The sequence below is a fragment of the Fukomys damarensis genome, unplaced genomic scaffold (genome assembly GCF_012274545.1).
Source record: "Fukomys damarensis isolate Sample0158 unplaced genomic scaffold, DMR_v1.0_HiC HiC_scaffold_11, whole genome shotgun sequence".
Classification (NCBI taxonomy): Eukaryota; Metazoa; Chordata; class Mammalia; order Rodentia; family Bathyergidae; genus Fukomys; species Fukomys damarensis.
Genome location: NW_022900923.1, coordinates 44,822,952 through 44,846,691, shown reverse-complemented (window position 1 = coordinate 44,846,691; position 23,740 = coordinate 44,822,952). Strand labels below are relative to the sequence as shown.

Genomic DNA, 23,740 nt, shown 5'->3' with positions numbered 1-23,740 from the left:
CAATGAGTTGGCCGGCCACCCTACCTTTATGTGACCTTGTGAACAAGTCAAAGCATCCCTTTGAATTTCATTTTCTTAACCCAGAAATGGTGGTAATTAAATATACCCCAGGAACTCATCTCTGACTAGAATAATCTGTACTGTGTGCAGCCAGCACAGTGAGTGGCCATTCGCTTTAAGTAGAGATTTTTGTTAGTTGCCTTGAACTTAGTAGATATACAGTAAATCTACCATAAGCTTGACAATTAGTCAGCATTTATTGGGCACTGCTGTCCTGAGTGTTGTGCTCGGTAGTGAAGAACAAAGGTGGATGTGAAAATTCCTTGCCAGCTAAGAAATTCCGTGCTAGTGAAATGACTCCGTTGGTCATGGCCGACCTGGGTAGACGACTGAGAGACCTAGGCTGATCCCCAGAACCATGTGGAAAGGTGTCTTACCTGAGCTCTGGAGGGGTCACAGCTCTGGTCTCCTGGGAATCCGTTTCAAGCCGACTCAAGACCATGGATGTATCACGGGAAGGACCTGAGCTTGTGCAGGTGAGCACTGGAAGTTCCTTGGAATTTCATGGATGGCGGGTGGCACTGCACTTCTTAAGGTCCTCAGGCTGCTTAAAGGCACACTCTTCCTCCTCCAAGAAGCACTGCCTCAAGGAGTTACTGCCAGTAAATGTGAGTAAAGGATGTACCTCATTCTGCTTCTACCTTCCTGCTTGGTCTCCTTAACCAAATTCTTCTTAATCCAGATCCCCTTAATCAAGTTTCTCCCAGACTCCAGACACCGGGAGTTCATTTCTGCTGTTTCTCCTTTGCTATTTCCACCCTTGTTTTCCTACATGAGCTCTCTTCTCTCCACCAGTCATCCCTGAAGGAGACCTCAATCCTTTATTCCTGAACTAGTGTGGCCTATATCCACCCCTCCCTGCTCTGACTTCCAATAACAGGCTTTCCTTTGGCCCGGGAGAGCCTCCTGTTTCATGGGCCTTAATCCTTTCTCCCCAGTGAGCTGGAGGAGTCTCTTAGACAGGAACTAGTACATTATCTAGGATCATACTTCCAGGCCAAGTTACACTCAAAGCATCTGAAATGAATTCCTCAAAATGTTTTGAAAGAGATCAAGATGGTAGAGGCTATACTGTGCTTCTTTTCTCACTTTTTTTCCTACTCAATATATAAAACTGAGATCTCTTATTTAAATCCAGAAATTTCACAGTTAATCTGATGACATTGGCATATCATCTTGCAGTTTTGGATTTCACTTTATTACTATGTAAAATAAAAGCAACACAAAAGGTAATGCACAATTTTTTTTTTCAGTTCTGACATTCAATGGTTCTTTGCTTTTTCTACCTATTGGATCAAGATGCTCTTTGTTTTGGGTTTTGGGGTTTTGTTCTTTGTTTTGAGATACTGAGGATCAAGCCCAGGACCTTGTGCTTGCCAGGCAGGTGAAGTACAACTGAGCTACATCCCCAGTCCTCAAGAGAGTTTCTTTTATTCTGTTTTTTAATGATGCTATTTGGAATACCTATCACTGTCTTCCTAAAATTCCCTGGAAGAGAAGATCATTATTCTTCACTGTCATGCTTGACAAATGTGGCGAATATATGTGGATATCTAATCTAAGTATTTCTTTATTTAAGCTCTTTCCTGCTTTTCCACCATTAGTGCTAATTAAACAATTTCTTGTGCTCACCCCCAAGTGTGAGTAAAGTAAAATTGAGAAATGTGATCTGAAAAGAGCACTTGAAATCCAGATTCTCAATAAATCGAGGCCTGTATAAGCTTTACTCATGCCAATCAATTCTATTAACGAAGAAAACCCAACTGCTTTGTTTTATGCTACCTGAAATTGTTAATTAATCTTAGTTTTTCATGCATAATACTATAACCAAGTATTGCCTTTTCATATATCAAAGTACTATATTATTTAAATTTCTTTGGCTAAGTCCCAAATCACATTCTATATAAATTCCACCAAATTTTCATAGAAAATTGAATTCGATTGAATATATTTCCTCTATGAACCTTTCCTTACCTCACCTTAAACTCTCCCTCTACCCCCATTTCCTAAGGCGTAATTGACTCTTACCTCTCTTCCCCTTACCTTTACCTTCTGTATACTTTTTGTACTCAGCACAGTCAATTACAACTTTTCCTTATATTTCTCCTACTGGCCTGAGAGCTCCTTGTTCATCTTGCTCAGTTAATATTTAGTGACCATTGAACAAATATATTGATTTATAATCATTTTGTCTTTGCACTACGTCCTAAAGCTCCATGATTTAACTTACAGGAAACCCAGAGCTCCCTTCCACACTACAGGATCTTTTCTAGTAAGATCTAGAAGATCCGAGAACCTTCTGGATTCAGGATTTGTATACCCATGCCAGCAATGCCCCTACCAAACGAAATTATCCCTCCTGAGTCATTAGAGCTGCAAGTGATTTTCAGTACAGCTAGTCCAATACTTGTTTTAAAAGTGGGGAAACTATAGTTCAAAGAGGTTAAGTCGCTTGCTGCAGGGGCACTTGGCTGGCAAGAGGCAGACAGAAGTCGAACTCACTAAGTGTTCGTTCCAGTGCATGGCACTTTTAACCCATTTTGAACCCCCTTTCCCTAGTAAGTAGCTTCCTTTAAAGAGGAAACTGGGAGAGAAGCTTTCCCTACATTGCAATTCTGGCAAAAGAAATGAGTCTTGAGCTGAAAGCATGTAGAAGGTATTAGCACACTGTTCCTGTGGGTCTGAGTGCCAGGAGACCCAATTCCAGTGTCCACTCTCCCACCAACTTTCAGTGTGATCTCTGGGGACTTAGACTAGTCCTTTCACCCTGCAGGCATTTGGGGTTTCATCAAACAATGGAATTAACTCTCTGGCTCACTGAGTTGGCAGGAGGAATATTTATACAAGACTTTAAGTACGTAAGGTGATTTTTATTATTCTTGCATCTCGTGGAGTGGATTTAAGTGACGTTTATGAAATGCCTGCTACGTGCAAGACACTCTGATGAATGCCTGTGAAGTGCCCACTGGGCCTGTGGCTCTGCGCTGATTTCATCCTTGGTGAGGTGGGGAGCTAGAGAGGTGCTGGAGAACCTCCAAGAAAGTCGGTGTACAAACATACAGAAAGGAAGTGCTGGGGAGCACAGGGCCAGAGCCGTCCGCTGAGCCCTGGGAGACCAGCAGACCTGAAATGGGCAAAGATGAGGGAGAGGGCAGGGAGGAGGACTAGGGAACACAAAGGGCACTCAGATTGGAGATGAGCCCGGGCTGCAACAGCCTCTGAGTCCCTGAGGGCTGACAGGCGGATTTGCTGGGCCGGCGTCGAGTCTTGTGCACATGTGCAGGAAGCGATGAATTTAGAAATATGACAGCATCGGTGACCAGGTATCATGGCAAGGAGCACACATGCAAACTAGGAGCCGAGAGGTCTAGGTTCCAGCTCTAGTCTTACCTTCACCCCCTTGAGTAGTCTTGAGAAACTGGAAGAATATATTCAACGATTTCTTAAATCCCTTTCGACTGGGCCTCCTTGACGCTATAATTCTGTTTCCCCCCTAAGGCAATAGGGAGCCATGGAAGGGACTCAGAGTTGGGGAGAGACATGGTGAAACCTGTGTATGGGCAGCAAGGGCTTGGCACACAGCTGGTTCTCGATCAGCACAGACTGGGAGGCTGCGGTGGCAGAGAAGTCAGAGGTACTTGCTTGTACACATCAAGCCGACTTGAGAAAGTGGGATTTCAAAACTGTGGCTCCACATTTAAACAGAGCAAAAGTCATTCTGAAAATACACTGGACAGAGGGAAGAGAATCCCTGCTTAGCAAACCCACTCAGCATCCTAAGCAAGCCACCTGGGGGCAGGAAACAATATTTCTAGACATCAAGAAGAAAATCCAGCATGCCCTTTTCCCACGGCCAGTCCTGAGTTTGCAGTTCAGGGTTTCCCCTGTCTACGCAGTCACAGCAGCTGACATCCAACTTCCTGCCCAGTTGCACCACTGCAGGAAAATCCAGTGGCTTGGGCATCTGCTGCAGGGAGTGACTCAGCTCCTGGAGCGGCAGGCTGGTAGAAGCCTTTGCTACTCCAGGCTGGCAGTGCTGGGAATTTTGCTAGGAATTTTCCTGGGGGACAAGCAGGGTAAGGATGAGCAAGCGGCTGCCTGTAGTCCCGGAAATGCACTTTCAGTTCCTGGTCTACAGAGCGGCCAGCGGGATGACGGCATTTCCCTTTCCTGCATTTTTCTATCATGCTCTGGTGGACCAGCTCCACTGGCTGCCCTCCTTGCTCCTGAAAACCCCTGACACGGTGAGTCCCCAGGGGTGGCTCCCTCCGCCTGCCACCCCTCCCTGCACCTCCCCTCTGCCTACAGTGAGAGACACGGAGAAGCTTCTCCCACCCCTGGGTGCAGAGCCAGGAGCAAAAATGAAGGCCAGCCTAGAAAGGGGTTTACTCAGTTCTCCTTTTGCCTTCACGCAAGCCCGGAGACCCTCCCAGGTGCAGATGCTGGCCTGCATTGACCCGAGGGGAACCAAAGCGGTTAAGTCTTGGTCTCTCTGGACTCTCTCCACGAGCATTTGGAGGACAGGGAGGGGGACGGAGCCTCTCCGACGGCCTTCTCAACCCAGAAGGGAAATGGGAGGAAATTGCAGCTTTTCTTTTCACTGACCTCCAATCAGAAGTGTTCGCTTCCTTTACGAACACAGGTAAGAAACGCAAACACCCACAGTATAGATGACTGTGTCACCGAGGGTCCCACTGCAGTGCCTTCTTCCAAATTTCTCACGAGGTCATTTGCAGTCATCACCAGTGAGAAAAGTTGCCGGCTCGTGTCAACTAACAAACACATTCACATATATTTTTAAAAACCTACTTGTCATTTCTGTACCTTGACAGCTGTGTTTTACTATTGACTTCTTTTATAATTGTCTTATGCATTTAGACACACTGTTGTGAATAAAGACCTTAATTTTCATTGATGTACCAGAGAAATCCACGACACAGAGAAAGTGCCTTGCTGGACGAGAGGACCGAGACCGGCGCCATGGTGGGCCCCTCCCCAGCGGTGACCTGCAGCCTGAGAAGCGAGAAGCGCTCTGTGGGACTAGGAGGGATGGTGCCGGGAGGTGCTTCCCCCAGAAAAACTCAGAGCTTCGTTCCTCACTGGCATTTGGGGGAGAGGTGAGGGATCGGATGACTTCTTCTCTGTTTTTATTAAGTTTATTGTTACATTTTTAGGTATACATTTTTAGGTATATGCTGACATTCATCACTGGGATCTTGTACCTTTACATAATATACCTTGATTCTTATTTTTTCCCCACTCCCTTGCTCTCCCTCCAACCCCCTACCCCTCCCTATTTACAAAGACTTTGTTTCCATTTTTTCATTTTCTTGTATTAATTCCATTCCCTTCTTTCCACATCCAATCTCATTTCCCCTTCCCCTTTGGACCTTTCCTTCCTGTTTCACAGTATCTATTACAACACCTTTTGATCCTTATTTACACTTTCAGTTCTCACACCAGAGAAACTACTTGGTATTTATACGTGTGTCCTATTTATTTCACTTAAGTGTATGGCCTCAGTGTGCAACCATTTAGCTATAAATGTCTCCAATTTCTCATTATTTGTGGCTGAGTAGTACAATTTTATAAAAAGCCACATCTTCTTTATCCAGTCTCTAGTTGAGGGGCAATTGGGCTATTTTCAAGATTTAGCTATTACAAACTGTGCTGCTATGCACATGGGTGCACATATATCGCTGTGGTATGATTCTTTTCATTCTTTTGGGAAGATACCAAGTAGGGGAATAGCTGGGTCAAATGGGTCCTCTAATCCTAATTCTTTGGGGAATCTCCACACTGATTTCCTCAGTGGTTGCACCAGTCTGCACTCCCACCAGCAGTAGAGAAGGGTTCCTTTCTCCCCACAGCCCCGCCAGCATTTGTTCTTGGCTGATTTCTTGATAGCGGCCATTCTTTCTGGGGTGAGGTGGGATCTCAGCATTGTTTTATTTGTATCTTTCAAATGACTTCTAAAGGAAGAGTGGTATCCAAGAAGGTTTCTCAGAGCAAGTTTTCTTTAAGCAAAACCCCAAAGCACAAATGTCTCTGTGAGCTTTGGGTGTGGAGAGACAGTGGCAGGGTCAGAAGCCATGAGGACAGCCATGAGGACAGCTGGACAGGACTCCAAGGCCAGGTAGCCTGCGGGGTGCTGGCCCCGCGGGTGCTAGGGGAGGTAAGGGCGGAAGGTTGGGAAGGAGCATGAGTGCAATGACCTGCAGACGGCAGAGCTGTGCTCTGAGGCTCCACGTTGCTTTGGCTGTTTTTCCTTGGGTAACCTGCTCAGAATCCCACATCGACATCATGCCCATCCCAAGAGTCCAACAGACTTGCTCATTGATGTGCTTCCCTCACTAATTCAGAGCACGCATTCATTTCCAAGTTCCCTGCAGAGAGATTCAGGTCTCCGCTATCCATAACTTTCTCGGTGGACACCATTCCCAGCCATCTGATGTTCCCGCAGGACCTCAGAAGGCGTCAGCACACAGATCCCACTGCACGCTGCTGCAGGAGTATCTGCTCTAGACCTGAACTTGCTCTTCTCAGCCAGCTGTAAGAGTGGTTTGTAGACACTGGGAGGCGAAGAAGAGAAGTGGACCCGGTGTGTCTGGGCTTCGCTCTCCCACCTGCGACCCGCTGGCCCAAGAACCCCCTACCTCTGTGGGCAGGCGCCACTGCTGTTGCTGCTGGCCGTGCCGGAGAGAAGACAACCCATAGCCTGCACCCTGGGACCACACACCTCCCGGATTAGCACCCCAGAGCCTGGTGGGTGAGAGGCACTGGACTTCAGGATGCAAGATATAGAATTGAGGACCATTAAGACAGGATGTGGGGGCAGAACCAATGCCCAGCAGGTCAGACGGAAAAACAGAGCTCTTGCCATGGACTAAAGACCAGGAAATGGAGCGGGATAGAGGTTCCCAATAGAGAACATGAGAATGCCTGAGCAGTTCCCAAGGGCACTGGCTTGCTCCAAGAGGGTGCTGCCTACACCACTGAGGTGGCCTGTCCTCCCCTGCAGTGACCGTCATTTACCGAGAGCGGCAGAGCAGCTGTGCCCTCGGGACTCTGGAGAGAGCGGATGTGGCTGAGATATCTCTGACTTGTTGATAAATGGGAAACCATTCTGCATCCTAAGGGACATGAATAAGTTGTAGAGAAGTCACAGAAGGAGGAAGCCTACTTTCTGCCCCGAGGTGAGGTGAGGTTTCTGAAAAGTGAAGTCTCTGCATGGGATAGAGTTCAGATGGAGCAGAGGTGACCGGTGGTGTTTTTGTTTGTAGCAATTACATACCGTGTACCTTCTAGTTAAAGAAATGTCGGTTATGAGTTAAGGTATGAGTATTCGCTTCATTTCTCCAATAAGGAAACTGAGGTACAGGGTCTGGGAAAGTGGCCAGTCAGAGGATTCCAGTAGGGGAAGCTGAGTGACTTTATCTCCTGCTACAGAACTGCTTCCGGGCCCTCTCCCAGTGCCTGGCCTTGCCTTGCCCCTGCACAGACGGGTTTCTTTTCCAGAGCTCAGCTCTTCACTCAGACCCAGCTGGGCTGGCAAGAATGTGGAGTGTAAACAGTGTCTAGAAGATGCTAGAGCTCATGGAGGTTTTGTGAGGCTGTTCCCTCCCAGACTCCTTGATCAGAGACAGTGCTGACCTCTGCTTGAGCTCCTTGCGGAAAGGGCTTATTGGTGCCGCCACCCCATCCGGCCTGCACTCCCAGCCACAAGGGGCATCTGAGCATGTGGCCTGTTCTAGGATTTGTCCACCCAAGCACCGTGATCCATGGGCCAGAAGCTCGCAAGTTCTGGATGGAGTCCAGGGAGAATTCTGCCCTATGAGCGCCGTGAGAAGGAAGGCAGGCGTTGGGCCAGCTGCAGGGAGGCCAGGAAGGCTGCCAGGGCCTGGCTGGCTGTGCAGATGCTGCAAGGCCCTGAGCAGCAACTCAGCAGAGAGCCACAGAGCTCCACATCTGGCCGGGATACACCGTCCTCAGCCAGCATCCCTGCCTGGTCTCGCTTGCCAGTTCACAGACATGGAAGAGGAAGGCTGTCCTCAAACAACTCTGTTTTATGGCAAATAAGATCACAAGGGCAGAGAATCAGAAAATAGTCACAACCATCATTTGTAATAAGCACTTACTACATACAGGGCATTGTACAAACAGGATCTCAACTCCATGTAACAGTCCGTGGGGTAGATACCTCCCTCGCCGTACAAAAGAGGAAAATGAGGCTCAGGTTTAGGAAACTATCTGAAGTCACACGAAAGCCTGTCACTTGCCTGTCAGGCTAAGCTTCCGGGCAAGCCTAGGATTCTAAATAGCAGCTGCCTGCAGGTGTGGCTGTCAGCAGTTTGGCCCCTGCTCCACCCACACTCGGGCTGAGTCCACAGCTTCGTGGGGTCTCCCGGTGCAAGCGATGTCCCAGGATGGGACTAAGTAAGGTTGTGGATTGGAAGGACAGGCCAGGAACATCGCGGGACACGTTCACCTGTCAGCCTCTGCTCCTGTGCTCTGTGTTGGTCCAGATTTGTTTCCTGTAAGCCCAGGGCCCCAGTGCATCCTGGTTTAATAATCTGCATAGCGGGCAGTTGGTGTCGTGAGCTGGGCCCTGGGCTACATAACCACAGCCCAGGCCAAGAAAACTTGAGAAGAGGGTCTGGGTTCACCTCCCGGCTCCGCTGCTGGGGTCTTAGCCAAGTTCCCCCGCCTCCCTGCACCCCAGCCCGCTCCACCGACCACCTGAGGGTGAAAACTCCAACCTCCTGGGCCTCCTTCGAATTTGGAATGAGATCCTGCCTGAAAGTGCACCCCATCTGGGCTCCCTCCCCTTGTACCTTTGCGGTCAAAAGTGAGCCTAGGTTTCTCCAGGCGATGACCAGGGGCTGACAGAGGGTGAAGAAGGGCTGGAAGCTAATGTTATACTTGGTTCCTTCACAGGTATTTATTTCTTCGTCAGCTCTGTGAAGAAAAAGCCGTATCTGCCAGGCCTGCTGTGCACCAAAAGCAGAGGACCACGTTCTTCAAACCCGAAAGTTAGGAAAGGGCGGGTGGACAACAGGGGAAGCTGGCGAGAGACAGAGTTTGTGGTAAAAAGCCTGGTGAGACAGAGGGGGGCTCCTCTTCCTAGGGCTCTGCCCGCTCCTTTTCCTCCTCTCCCTCCTCTTTCTCCTCCTTGTCTTTCTTCATCTCCTTCTTCTCTTCACCAGCGCAGATGCCCACATTCCTCCCTCACAGGCGTGGATGACCACACCAGGGAACCTGCCTCTCGCAGTGAGGCCGCCAGCAGGGCGTCTGTGTTTGAACCCTAGTCTCACGGCCTGCAGCCTGGCCTTAGGGCTATTGTTGCTGCTCTCTCAGCTTCAGATCTCTGCGTCTGTATAACCAGGCTTGTTTACCTTCAGGATAATCCTGAGGAGTTAAGGAGAAAACATAAATTCTGCCCGGCTCATGAGTGTTTTAACAAGTGCACTTTGCTTTTGACATCATAGTTCATTTTGAAACCACGTTCCTGGACTGGAAGGCTGGCTTTGCTACTTCTGAGCTGTGTGACCTTGAAAAAGTTACTTAACATCTCTGTGTCCAGTTTCCTGCATAGGGTTTAATTATCTGTCCTACCGGTATTCAACGCAGTGACCTTTATCATTTTATTTCATGCTCAGAATTTCTCTGTAGGGTTGTTGTGAGAATTAAATAAAATATGTATTCAGAGTATAACATAATACATATGTTTATTAGACTATCGCCTGGCATATAAAAAGCCCTACATAGAAATGTTCTATATTAATGTTGTTATTTAAATTCATCCAGATCTTTAATTCAAGAAAGCTGAATTTAATATCTGCTTAATGCCAGGCAGTGAAAGAAGCAAATTACGCCCACCCTCAGGGAGCTTGCACTCAAGGAGGGAAACAAACTAAACAAAATAAGATGCAGGGAAAACGAGGCAGTGTGAGGTGCGTGGCAGTGGGGACAGACCCTGCTGACTAAAGGCCCACAGGGTCTGGCAGAAGCCAGAAGAGACAATGCTCCAGCTACATGGTCCAGCCACTGTGCAGGGATGTCCATCCAACGTCGCTCAGAGAGTTCCTCCCTCTCGACAACCTGTCAGTCCAGTGACAGCGTAATTTGGGGGTGTTTTCTAACCCTGCCTCAGTTTCTAGGTGCACACGCAGAGTGCGGGGACACCACAGGCATCAGGCCGTCAGAATGATGCTGACTTTTTACTTAGCATGTGGGGCAGGTAGTGCAAGAGGTCAGTATCCAGGATAGATGGTGGAGGACCAAAGGGACTCTGGGACTATTGCTGGGGCAAGAGCAGCCTTCACACAGCATGTGGCTCTGGGCTGGTGCCTCTCCACTCCACCATGCTCCTCCCACCCCTCAACTCGCTTGGTGTTCACGGAAATACTTTGTGCCTGGTGCTAGTGTCTCATTTTACAGAAAAGGACGCAGAGACTTGGCAACATTAAGTACTTTGTTCAATCACCAGGGACTGGAACTGGGTCTCTCTGACTTCGGGGTCTTGTTGTCTTGTTCTTTCCACTAATGCATGCACTGTGCAAGCTCTTTCTCAGGCAGGGGTAAAGCACACTTGAGCTGGCCAGGGACAGTTACTAGGGGCCCAGGTCACTGCCTATAAAAGTACGAATCTCTGCACCTGGCCATGACAGGTGACCGTGGATGTCAGCTCTCACGTTATTCTCATTATTGAGGGGTGGCGCCTGTGTTCCGAAACCCTATGGACATCCGTCCAGAGGTGAGTACCCAATGGGACCTCTTACTGTAGCCTGGACCCCGTCTCCTCCGCCCAGGGTGGGCTGCATTTGTCACCATGACAGCCATCCCTCATCAGAAACGTCTTCTCTTCAATCCAACCCATACACCACTGGAGAACGTATTAGGGCCAAAGAAGGGGAGGGAATATGAAGAAATAGCAGACAGACAAATACAGAGGAAATCAGCGGTAAGACGCCCCACGTCCGCTCTCTTGGTCTTTCCATGGAGAAGTGTACTGAGTGGCGAAGGGGAGAGCCAAGCTTTAGTTCAGATGCAGCTCGCAGGTGGCCCCCGAGGACCCCCACGTCAGAGGCGTGCTCCCCAGTGCGGCAAGGTCAGAGGTGGGGGGGCCCTGAGAATGGAGGTCTGTGGTCAGTGAGGGAGCAACCTTCGGGGCGAATTTACTGCAACTCTCAGGGCACCCCGAGTTAGTTCCCCAGAGCTGGGTGTGCTGCTGCAACCCCTAACTCACTCTCCGGCTTCCTGTTTCAGAGTGTAACGTCTTTCCCAGCTCATACATTCTGCATTGTGAGACCATCTGCAGTGAGGTCCTCACGAGGGCCAGGCCAATGCTGACCCCATGCCCTAAGGGATCTTCAGCACCGTGAGCTAAATAAACGTCTGTTCTTCACAGAGCTTCTCATTCTTTGCAGTCAGAAGTCATTTGGGAGCATTTTCTGCACTAGCTCGTTTTGAACCCTGAGTACACTCTCCTTCCCCTCTAGCCTCAGCTTCCTGTCTATTTATGCTCTTCAAGGTCCCTTTCATTGCTGATAGAGTCCTCTCATGAGCCCTTGTCTGACTTTCTCTGAATCAGAGGACATTTCCACTCGTAGGTAAAGCAGAGTTTATTCAGAAACATCGGGCAGCACAGTGTGTCCTGCAGAAGAGGACACAGCGCTCACCACAGGCACGGGATGAGCAGGTCCACAATAAGTTAGAGGGGAGCTGACCTTCTCCTTCCAGGAGGGCTCCACGGGCTTTCAAAAGGCCGGTTTCATCATAAATAGCACAGCGGGCGCGGAGATCCGGCTGTTTTCAGGTGGGATCGGACAGCCAGGGGACGCAGCCGCAGGGTGCAGCCTGCCCCGCCCCAGCTTCAGAGGAGAGAAGCCCAGGTCGGCAGGAGGTTTCTTTGAAGAGACCCCATCTGGGTAAACATGGGTGACTTTGTCTCTCTCCCCTTCAGAGTCAGTGGTCTCCACAGGAAACACCATGTGTCTACCCCCAGAAAGGCTCCTGGTGTCAGGCAGCGGAAGTTTCCTGACGATTCCTGTCGATCCACGCTAGAAAGACATCGAGCTCTCCCAGGGACTTGATGGCGGCAGAAGGGATCTCGAGCTGCAAGAGCCAGTGGCGTGAGTGATCTGCGCTGCACAGACCGGGCCCACCTGAGGGTCTCCCTCCCTGTGGGATTTTCTTCGGACTCCTCAAATACATTTATATAGCAAAGAACATTTTCCTAATAGGAAACCAAACTTTTTTTCCAGAAACAAGCAATTAAATCATGTTAGCTCCTTCTAAACAAAATTTAAAAACTCTTCACTCTTTTCCCTCTATTTTTTCATGGAAACTATTTGCCCTATTGGCTGTATTTTGGCTTATTCTCTTTTCACTTCTGTTCTCCCAGAAAGGCTTGGTCGCTTTGGTAGGCAGGGACGGCACGCTGTCCCGCCGTGGCATGGAGAAGCACCATAGCCCCCAAGTGTCCCTGCATCACAGTCGGCTAATGAAAGAGCTGGGTCCAGAGTGCAGCATTCGCCCCGTCCCGCCTCCCTGTAGTCCAGAGGAGGTGGTAAGACCTACACGGGAGTGCGCTGCAGCTGCCCGGTATGGGAGCAAACCCTGCCTCCCCGCACAGCTGCAGCACGAACTCAGTTTCCTAGTTTAGCCAATGCAGATAATCCTCACAGCACTATTAGGTGGGACTGATGTGTTCACATCTGTAGTGGGATCGGAACAATTCTTGGTTCCTAGTAAGAACCACTAGACTCGGACCTTTTTCTATAATGCTCTCCAGTGAGGCCTCTCTCCAGAGAGCAGCGCTCCAGACAGCTCCCGGCCCTTCGCCCTTCCATGCCCTGGCATCAGGAGGGGCGTGGTCAGAATTCAGGCCTCACCTCGGACCTGCTGCGTGCACCTGAGCCAGTGACGCACACAGAGGGGCTGTGTCGACACCAACACGGAGGTGCAGATGCCTACATGACGTCGTCATAGGCACACAGCACCCTGGTGGCCGGTCCTGGCTGCGGGACACTTGGCAAGTAATGCAGCCTGGGACTCACTGCAGACCTTTGCTTCCTCTGGATCACCCGGCTTTGGCACGAGGTGCTTTTCCGCAGACTAAACACAGGTCAGGCCTGATACGCACCAGCATAGGAAGAGGGGAAGGCTGAAGGAGGAGGGCCAAGGGAGCACAGGGACATGGGTGGCCCGCAGCTGACCCTCACCCGGTGAGTGACCGCGGGCGGGGAAGCGGCCGGCACTCTGGGCAGACTGCTCCCTCTCATCTTCCTCTTCCCCATGCCCTGCCCAGACTTTACCTGCTCGTAGTTGTCATGGACAGTTCTGGTGGCGTTGGTGGCCTCCTCACTGCAGTGGCACCGTCTCTGCACCTGCTGTGATCCATGGAGACAGCACCTGTCATCAGAGAACCTGGCCCACCTTGGCCCACTCTGGCCACTGCGTCCCTACGTGAGAATTGCCATTTCTCCTCTCTCCGCAGTGACGGTCAGGTGAGCAAACTCAGCCGGGGAAATGCAGTCTGCTGACGCTGTCAGCTTGTATTTTGACCATGGTTTTTGCTCCGTGTGGATTTATAGCCCCAGATGGGCAGCACCAAGTGAGCAGGTCCTAGATCTATCTGCCACACTCTGAATGCAGCACCCCACAAGGCAGGCACTCTGCAAACACTTGGATCAATTTAGTGGCTAAACGTACCCATTGGGTTCCCTTATGCGATGTTGTAAGCAGCTCAGGGATCATCGCCCAACAACTTTAGAAACAGGCACAGGCAGGTGCAGTTACTCCCCACAAAGCCACACAGGAAATCACCAGCAGGAGTGGGGCTAGAACTCAGGGTTCTCTCCTGGTCTAAGTCGGTCAGTTCTGTTTTTGTTTCTGACGTTCGATTTTGAAAAGAGCCGAAGGAACTTCTAGCGTTTGAGCTATACCAAGGGGCTACCCAGAGGTTCCGTGATATGAAACCCCAAAGAGCCAACAGTGAAAGGATGGGGAGGCATGCATGGTAAGGCTGGAGTGCCTGGCCACCCCAGGAGGTGGTGAGGAGCCCCTGCTCAGGTGTTAACAGGAGAAGTCGCTCCCCAGGAGAGGAGTGACCGCTGGAAAAGCTCCTCAGTGGACTCCCCACTGCAACAGGGCCAGGGATTTCATTCGACTCCACGACCCCCACCGCAGGGTAACGGGGCCAGCACATCTGGCCGCAGAGCAGACACGGAGCAGACACTGGCGAACTCACGCATTGCTGCAGGGTTTTCTGCATGTAGAGGAAAGTGTTGGCAATGCCGCTGATTTTTCTCAAGATCTGAGGCTTTAGCTCCTGGTGGTCCTTGAAAACCCTGTCCATGTAGAACTCCAGAAGGTTCTTGGTCACACAGCACACATCCACGGGCTGCAGACATGAATCAGAGAAAGTCCCAAAGGCCTCTTCTCGGGTTTCCCTACTGTCCAAAGCAGAGAACTGAAACCATTGACGAACCCGCGATGGCCCCCGAGGGCTCACCCACTCTTCTCATGGCAAAGCTGCATGGAAGGGAGGCGAAGAGGACAGATTCCAGTCTAGTCCTCCTACGTATGGTCCAGAGATGCATTAACAGAGGCCGGGCCCAGACTCCAGCCGTAGACTGGAGTCCTCTCTACAACACCCAAGGTGTCACTGCCGAGCTCTCTGTGTTTCCTCCCGGAAGATCGACGGTCTAGCAGCCTTCTTGAGAACTACTTCCGGTGCTATGGAGGCTGATGCTGGCCTCTCCTGTCCCCATCCACCCACATTCACGGCTGTTGCCAGGCTGGCACTGCACAGGTGTGCACTGTCCGTCCCGGCCACCCTGCCTGTACCATGTTGTCAAGCTCTCTTCAGTTCTCATTTGAACCGGGCCAAGATTTGCAAGAATGGGGACTGTGGAAACGGGTACATCTGCTAAGCCCAAGGCCCCTGAACACAGATCTCCCCGAAGAGCTCCTAAATCCCGGCAGTACAGCCAGAGACTGTTCCCTTCAGGCAGCCCGCACTCTGCCATGCTATGGACTTTGAGCATTTACAGCTCAGTCTAAGTAGGCATGGTTCACAGCTGGCAGTGTGTCCATTTCAACACCAAAGGAGCAAAATTCCTTTGGCCCCAAAGGCAGCTCTCCCCGGATGGCCGCATTTCACAGGACACAGAAAACCCTCTCTTCCTTCACTCACTGGAAAAAGCTACGGGCCTCTGTGTCATCAAAGATTGTGGCACTGGAAAAAGGAATGCAGTCCAGACAGAAAGGGGAAAGAGGGAGAGGAAGAAGGGAGAGAGGAAATCAGGACCGTGATGAAGGCCTGAGTCCTCACCGACTCTCTCCTTGTTCCACATCAGCTATTTCTTGACCTTGAGAGGAGAAAGAGCCTAGAATTGGAGCATAGATTTGGGGCTCTATTCCTGATTTGGCCACCATCATCCTCCTCCCTCCTTAAGTCCCCATTGCCTTGTAGACACACTTCAGACTCTGTCACACAACTCCCTGAAAATGAAGAACACTGGATCTTTCTAGAATGTTCCCAGGATGGAAAGGGCTCACTTCCAGCACCCCTCAGGCTCCTCCTTCAAGTGAGTGAACCTCTGGCAAACCAACCATTTGGTGGCACCCTCGGGCACCGCCTCTCTGCACACCCAGCCTCACCTCCTCCCAGCTCTCCTGCCTCACACGGTCCTTGGAATCCATGTCCCCAGGCCCGCTGCACATCCCAACCCCCATGGACCTCCACATGCCCTCCTCTCTCTCCACTCACCTGCAGACTCCTCTGCTGTTAGGTTGCTCCCTGTTTTCTCATCTCCCCGATTCTCAGTAACCCTGTCCCCTTGAGCACTGGGCACTCCTGTCACTCCCTTGGGAAGTGGCACTTCCTTAATCCCTCCCAGGGGCTTCAATTTCTGGAGCATTACTGTGCCCAAGCCCTCGGGTGACAAAGGAGAAGGCTGGAGGTCAGAAAAGAGAAGGGGGCAGGGTAGGGACTTCTTTCTCAGCCAAAGCCATTTTACACGAAAATAGCAAACAGATGGATACCTTAATGCTCCGCAGGGTCTCCACTGGGGATAGGATGGTGATGTTTTGGAAGGTGTCCTTGGTTTGCTGTAGAAGGACACCAGACAGGCATAAGCAGTGAATATTCTGTGCTCTCCCAAGACACAGAGGTACCAAGAAGGAACTTGCCTTCGGGCCAAGATGTAGGGGAGCCACGCCCCTTCGTCCCCACTTCACCCAACCCATACTCACCACGGTTCTTTTGATTTCCTGGAAACTCTCTTCTAGCAGATGCATGTCCACGGGAACTGGGCATCTCCTGAAAGCAGTGGTGTGCACAGAGCACAGGACAAGTGTGGTGCCCAGGAGCCAGAGAGAAACACACTGTGCCTTCATATCCTGCAGAAAGGGTGGATGTCACTTGCCGAGCCCAGGGTGGACAGCAAGAAAATGAGAGACTTTTGGTGGGCTCCCCTGAGGGCCTGGTGGACAGCCAGGCAACAGCCCAGAGAACAGCCTCGAACCTCAGCCTGTGGGCTTTCAGCACCACGTCTCCTCCTCAGACCTTGCTGAATGGATCCCATAAAAGACTTCCTATACTCCGCCCCCTGGAAGCCCAGCGCAGTCCCTGTCCAGTCTCAAGGAGCACATTTATGTATCCATCCACTGTGACTCAACATGGCTTACTTGGTCAACAGGGGTGAAGGGTATTGTTTTTAATAAATGCAGTAAGGAAAACAGGGTTGTAATATGCCACAGGAATTACGCAACAGATCTGAAAAACCATACAAGCACATTTGGTTATTTATGTCCCCAAAGTAAGCATCAGCCTTTTATTATAAAAACCCAGTGTGTATCTGCTTAATATCTTCTATTTCAAGCTAACCTCTCAAAGTCTGCCTTCTGGAGAAGTTGGAAAAAGGAGTACAAGACCTCGCCTAATAATTACGTAGCTGCGCTGAAGAGTCGGGGGAAAGCTGCTGCCCTCATGCTGCCCAGAGCTGGCACAAGGAGCACGTGTGCAGCTCCCAGGCAGGGCCACATCCTGCGATGCTCAATTCTGGTTCTCTCGCCCTTCTCGCCTGTGTTTCTGCCTCTTCCTTTATCCACTTTGAATCGTGGCGTTGACGCATACAGAGAAAAGGGCATCAAACATCAGAAGACAGCTCGCTGCCCTTCTCTGACTTTCCTCCTGGTAGGACCAGCTTCACAAACAGCTTGGCCAGAAAAGTACACCTCGGCAAACACGTGTGACCCCACTGGCCCTGTGCCCCTCATTTCCCATGACACCAGGGTGGTGGAGGACAGAAGGAGCCTCAGTGTCCCTCCTGAGCCCCGATGACGGCTGCAAGTGCTCATCTGAATGTCCGCGTCCCCTTGGGACTGATTGTCCCCTTCTCTGAGACAGCCAAGAAACAGCAAATCCTTCTTTCTCCTGAGTTCGCAGCCTGCCCAGGGCATAGGCAAATGGGTCCCGAGATGTCACCTTGGGCAGGCAGTATGCTGAACAGCTTGCTTTCTCTATTCATTTCTTTCTTGCGCACAAAAAGAAACAAACCCCACTGGCAGGGACATGCATGAAGAGTCCCAGAGCTGCGCCCCCTTGCCGTGCCATTCCAGACGTTTTGGCCAATTCAGAAGATAATAGCAGGGAGTTTTTATCCCACACACAGCATGTGTTGGGCACCGTGAGAAGCATTTGCCTGACTGTCTTGCTTCACACTCAAAACCACCCTGTGGGGGTCCTGCTTCTCACCCCACTTACCCAGGAGGGGCAGGACTTGAAGGGGAGCGGCGGCCCAGGGGCCCCCTGCCCTCCTACTTCTCAGCTGCAAACCCCGGCCACTCCCCTTGCACCAGATTCACAGTGACACATTTCTGACAGTCACTGACCCATGGCAGCACCTTGAATGTGGAAGGATATTTAAGCCAAACATGGTGCTGCATGCCTGTGACCCCAGATACTTAGAAGGCTGAGGCAGGAGGCTCACGAGTTCAAAGCCAGCCTGGGCATCTTAGCAAGACTGTCTCAAAATAAAATTGTAAAAAGGGCTGGCAATGTAGCTCAATGGTGGAGAGCCCTGAGTTCAACCCCCAGTTCTGAAAAATAACATATTTAATACCTAAAAGAATTTTTTTCAAAGAAACACTCTAAATTTTCCAGCATAGTTCCTAGAGTGGAAAGCAGTAGTGAAGACATTAGTTTCCTTCCCCTCCCCTCCCCTGTTCTCTTCCCTTCCCTGCCCTTTCCTTTCTTTTCCTTCCCAGAAGGCTCACTCCCTACAACGCATACCCCTGCCCTTTCTGCAGGAGACCCCATGCCTGGGCCACCCTGGGCCATGCTCAGTGACGCGGGCTCTTGGCACCTGTGACGGACAAGGGCTGGGACAGCGAGGGCCCTGGACGAGCCTGGCAGGCCTCACCTCTCACTGCGATCTGCCAGCTGCTCCTGTGTCTTCTCTCTGAGTGCTCTTGGACATTGGAAGGGCCGTCGCTTTTATGCGAGTGGCTAAGAGGAAATGTTGTCAAGGTTTAAGGGTGGATCTCGCTTTAGGAGTCTGTTTCCCCTCTTTTTTTGCATTTCATTTCCTTCATTATTTCTTTTTCTTCTTCTTCTTTACTATGTAGCTGACTAATCATTATTAAGAAATGCCTCTTTCTCTTGACATGCAGTTTCTGGGAAAAATGAACTCCCCATCACCATGCAAGTGAGAATTTCTTTTCAATTCTGTGACCATACAGAGAAATCTAAGCTGGATCACTTTCCAGAGAGATGCAACCTAAGCGCAGGCTCACCTTGCCAGCAGCCAGCCTCGGGGACTCTGCCTCTGGCCCTGGCACAAGCCTCCCCAGGGGTCTGATCCTGTGGATGAGGATGGAGCACGTGCCAGGTATGAGCTGAAAGCGTCCCATGTGTCACTTTCTTTAACTTCACAAGAAATCCTTTTCGCTTCTATGTGCACAGACGTTTTTTGTTTTGTTTTTTTTTTTTGCACATTACCTCTTTTGTCTTTACCTGGGATATAAACCGTTTTCTCCCCAAACATGAATTCCCAGAACAAACGAAGCTCGTGTTTACCTCATGAAGCAATTCTGGGGTGGGGTGAAATAGAAGCGACCCCATGGGGCTGTGCAGACCCTGCGCCTGCAGCCCGACTAGAAGGGAGGGAAAGGAGGAGCCGGGACTCTATGGGGTCGGTGCGAGAGCAAGGAACCTGCGGGCTGGAACCCTTGCTGTCCAGGGTCTTGCACCTAATGGAATAGCACATTTGAAAGAAGCTGTGGGTACAGCGGTTCACAATGTAGCCCTGGCTCTCCCTCTTCTCTGAAAAACACCGGACAAGCTGCGTAAGACCTTCTGAAGTTCCACGGCACAGGCGAAATAGTCTGGGGTCTGAAGGAGCTCAGGGCCTGACCCGCGCACTGACCTGTGCACTGTTCGCTCTTAGGTTGATCATGAGGAAAAGGAGGAGCCAACTGCAGCAGGAGTTGCTGGCATCTCCCTGCTCCTTCTGCAGCTCAGCACTCCAGCTGCCTCCACGCGGTGCCGTCTCCCCTTCCTCCCCCAGGTGGGCGGGAAGGCGCCTCTTCTCCTGTCTCCAGCGAGGCCAGGCCGGCCTCAGGGACTCAGCGCCCCCCGGTGGGCGACTTCCTCCGTGCCAAGGCCCGCCCCTCACTCATTTCCTCCTGCTCAGACTGCTGTCCTGGGTCACCTTTGCTCTGGGCCTGATGTCAAATAAAGAAGTTGGCAGGGGAAGGGAAAACGGGACGACTTTATAGCTCCCCATTGGGCGTGCAGTGTATCGGGCTCCGCTCAGGCTGAAGGCCCGCGGCTGGGCCCGCGCCGTCCTCTCACCTGTAAGACGGTGCAGATCTTCCTGCCCGTGAGTGCTCACCGTGCAGGCTTGGCGCAAAATCAAGCGACTCGATGTAAGCCTCCGTCATCGTGCCTGACACGTCATAAGCCACGCAAAGAGGATAAGCTCTGTCCTTAATTTTACAGCGCCTTTTTGAGCTCTTAAATTGAGAGGGAAAAGAAACGGTATGAAATTATTTCTCTCCATTCTAAGGTTTGCTGCCCAACACCTATCAAAAATTGAAATAGGGGCTAGGATTTAGCTCAGTGGTTCCGCTGCCTGCCTGCCTCGGAAGCGCAAGGACCGGTGTTCGATCCCCGGTACATTTGTAACAGAAGTGGAGTTGGTGGGACAGCCCTGCCAGGACTGCTGTCAATATGGATGTGGCCCGTAGACCCGGGGTGGCAGCCAGACTAAGAACTGCCTTTCTGGAACCACTGGACCCCACCTGGGTACCAGAGCCCAGTCTCCACGGGTCACACGGAGAAGCAGAGTGAGTGTAAAGGGCGACTCAACAGCCAGAGTGGAGAAACCTCTGAGTGCCACATGTGCGAGACACAGGGCTCAGCGCCTTCCACTCTGCCTCCCACCCGCGTCCCCTCCAACTTAGTGAATGACTCTGGCTTCCCTGCACAACCCCGTCCACAAAAGAAGAATGGGGACTTCTCACTCGTGGGTGCAAGCCCTGGAGCCAGAAAAGACTGCGTGACTCTGGGTGTCTTCTCTGGGAATGAGGCTCTGTGGACCCAAGCAACGTGAGCCCCACTGTAGGATGAGGGTGAAACGGATCAGGGCGGTGGGAATGGCTCAAGCTAGATTGGAGGAAGGAGCCACTATGAGGACTGCAAAGACTACGACAGAGGAATTTGTGAAAGACATCAGTGACACTGATGGCTCAGTTCTCACTAGAGAAGTAAATAGAGTCTCAAAAGCAGAAAGAAAATAAAAAGTCTTGGTCTACAGCCCCAGACACTCTTTGATTCTTACATTGTTGCATGGCTCAAATGCCCCAAAATTACCTCTAGAGAGCTGAAGGGCAGCCAGCTCCTGGAAATGCAAGGAAGCCACACGACGCCTCTGTCCTTCCTGGGTCATGACTCCCCCAGTCCACCTGCACCCAGACTTCCCGCTGTGCAAACCCAGGCTTGCTGCTCCTGGCTAACCCTTCCAGCATGGCTCCCTTGGCTCCCAGGTGCAGGGAAACCCTCTCCTGAGTCTCCAGACCCCTCTCACTGTCTCCTAAACCCACCCCCCATCTTCAGGACTTGGCTCAGGGCCAGCTCCTTGAGAAGTCCGCCCCCCTTCCTTCCCTTTTCCCTCCTTGCCTGCCCCTGCCCACCTTGGAGCTGACTGCTGCCTCCTACATATTCCCACTGGACACAAGATGTCCGATTAACCTTGAATTTCAGATAAGAGCATCTCACTGTCAGAAGTTTTTATTTTTCTTTTTTTCATTTCTTTTTTTTTTTTTTCTTAGTACCAGGGATCGAACTTGGGACCTTGCGCTTATGAGACAGGTGGCAGAACCACTGAGCTAAAGCCCCAGCTGAAGTTTATATTTTTAACTCTGGACCTTCTGATACCTTGCTTCTCCTCCCTACCTGCACTTCTGGGGAGAAGCCAGCACGATGGAAAGGAATATTTCTGGATGCCATTTTCACATCAGTTACATCTCAACCACACACAGATGTGATTTCAAATCGCTATAAGCCACAGCCATTCCCAGTCAAGTTCTCCTTAAACCAGATGTCCCCAAACGTGGTGCCTTTGACGTCACCTAGCATGAGCTAAAGTGCACCAGAGAGGAAGTCAGAGTGGACAAGAACACTGATCGTAACAGACAGGGACTAAAGTACGTCCATATTGAGAGTTCGTACAATGCAAACACATGAGAGGGCCCCTCCGGGATCCTGAAGGGAGCCTACGCATGTGACAGACCCAAAGCTAAATAGTAAACCCTGTGACACAGGCCCAGGACAGTTATTGGTACTTTCCAATTTAATTCTGATTTTGGGGGGGTATTGGGGATCAAACTCGGGATCTTGTGCTTGCAAGGTAGGCGGCAGAACCACTGAACTAAATCTCTACCCCTAATTTTGATTTTTAATCAAATATTTCCCATCAGATGACTTTAGAAGGCCTTGGATGAGAACCAGCACTTGGTTGCTGCCCCTTCTCTCCCTATGGGAGTAGCTCCCGTGCACAGCTTACTCTTTTGCTCCCTAGGTCCGTAGTCATACAGAACATGCCCCGCTATTTCTTGGAGCTTCATTTGCTGAATCACCTATTAGCCTAGCACAGTGGGAGATTACGATCGATTATTGTATAACACACCATACAAACGTGTCACTTCCCTCCCCATCCTGCGAACACACACCTATCCGACTGGCACCTCTTTCTAGACCTGTCAGCAGGCCACTGAGGAGGCAGGAGCTTCTGGGAGAAGGTCAGTCCAGCTCCGCCAGACCCCTGAGGTCTCGATACCAGAGTGGTATCAAGTCCAAGTGATCTTTCATTTCAGTATCTACCATGCGACGTCATCGCACTCAAAGTTCACTACTGAAAGAGGCAGACAGCAGCACATCCAGCTGGGACCGAGCACCTGCACACACTTTCTCACTGAGTGGCTACTCCTCCTTAGGGGACACACACCATGTCCGACTATTGGCTTGGATGAGGAGGCTGAGATCACTAAACCCTACCCCAGGGCACTGCAGTGCTGAGTGACAACCGGATGTGGTCACAGTAGCTTGCCCCAGCTTCTCCATGCCTAACCTCCACTGCTACAGGCCCACGGGCCATCTGGTCCAGTCACCCACAGACGAGGAAGCAGCTGAGGCTCCGAAGCGCCCTCCCCAAAGCCACAGAGCCAAATCGTGAGGCTGCGGAAGTCTCCAGCCAGCGCTCTTCCCATTCACAGGGTCTTTGTTGCATCTTCTCCATCAGGTTTCTTCCTCCAGCAACAGGCAATAAGGACGGCTGGTCCCTTTCAGCCGGGAAAATGTGGAAGATTAAATGGAAGGGAGGCATCCAACAAATGCAGGTGTGTCAGGAGAAGCCATGGCTCTGTGAAATCGGCTGTGATTTTTCCCTTCCTGGTAAACAATGTCAGACAGAAAGTATTGGATCCACAGCCTGGGAGCCAAAGGTTCCTGGGGAAGGCGTCACCCCAGGAGACCGGGAAGGCGAGGGCTGGGCTGGGGCCCGGCTTAACTGCACTGTTAGGGCAGAGTGAGGGCAGAGCGAGGGCCGGTCAGTCTGAAATCCTTACATGCCAGAGCAAGCCAGACACAGAGGCCACCTCTGAACCCACCTGCGGTGCTCTCCCACGGCCCCGTCCCAGCTCACTGAGCGTCAGGTCAGAGCAGCCCTTCCCGAGGAGGTGAGAGCCCGCCCTCACCAGACTCCAGCACCTCCTCCGGGACCCCGGCCCAGCTCTGTCCGCAGTGTTCTTTCCTCACTGGCCCTGGGGCTCCCCTCTTCAAGCAAGCCTCTTACCCAGGACCCTGACCCGCCCCACTGTCTCATGGACATTTGGCAATTCCTCTTCTCTCTTTGCCTAAAACTGTTAACCCAGAGCCTCAGCTTTCCAGAACTAAATGTTAATCACAGTTCGGGCTGAAATGGCATGCTTAAGTTCCTCCAAATTCTAGGAAGAGTGGGGCATGGACGTAATAAAGAGAATTCTGGGACTTTTCAGCCTCCCCAGAAATGCAAGACAAGAACATTGCCTGGGGGTAAATGCAAGACTTGGGCATCTCCTCCAAACTAAGGAGCAGACCTAACTTCCTGGCAGGCACAGCAGCTGGCTT

The 23,740-nt window shown here is 51.1% G+C and overlaps 1 protein-coding gene and 1 long non-coding RNA gene across 3 annotated transcripts; one reads left to right on the top strand and one right to left on the bottom strand.

Moving 5' to 3' along the window:
- The first annotated feature begins 300 nt into the window (after positions 1 to 300).
- Positions 301 to 11,030, top strand: LOC104854551. 2 transcript variants are annotated; one of them, XR_778146.1, is made up of 4 exons: positions 301 to 536; positions 4,984 to 5,177; positions 8,998 to 9,158; positions 10,731 to 11,030. It is a non-coding gene; the product is annotated as an uncharacterized LOC104854551 (long non-coding RNA). The 2 variants fall into 2 exon arrangements; XR_778147.1 differs by lacking the exon at positions 301 to 536 and adding an exon at positions 4,484 to 4,702.
- A 1,039-nt stretch (positions 11,031 to 12,069) lies between these two features.
- Positions 12,070 to 19,745, bottom strand: Il19 (interleukin 19). The gene is made up of 6 exons (XM_010613127.2): positions 19,500 to 19,745; positions 16,324 to 16,470; positions 16,114 to 16,179; positions 14,315 to 14,467; positions 13,380 to 13,454; positions 12,070 to 12,177 (listed from the first exon to the last, which is right to left on the bottom strand). Exons 1-6 carry the CDS (start codon positions 19,527 to 19,529, stop codon positions 12,082 to 12,084), a joined length of 567 nt encoding a protein of 188 aa, XP_010611429.1. The 5' UTR covers positions 19,530 to 19,745; the 3' UTR covers positions 12,070 to 12,081.
- Between the last annotated feature and the right edge of the window lie 3,995 nt (positions 19,746 to 23,740).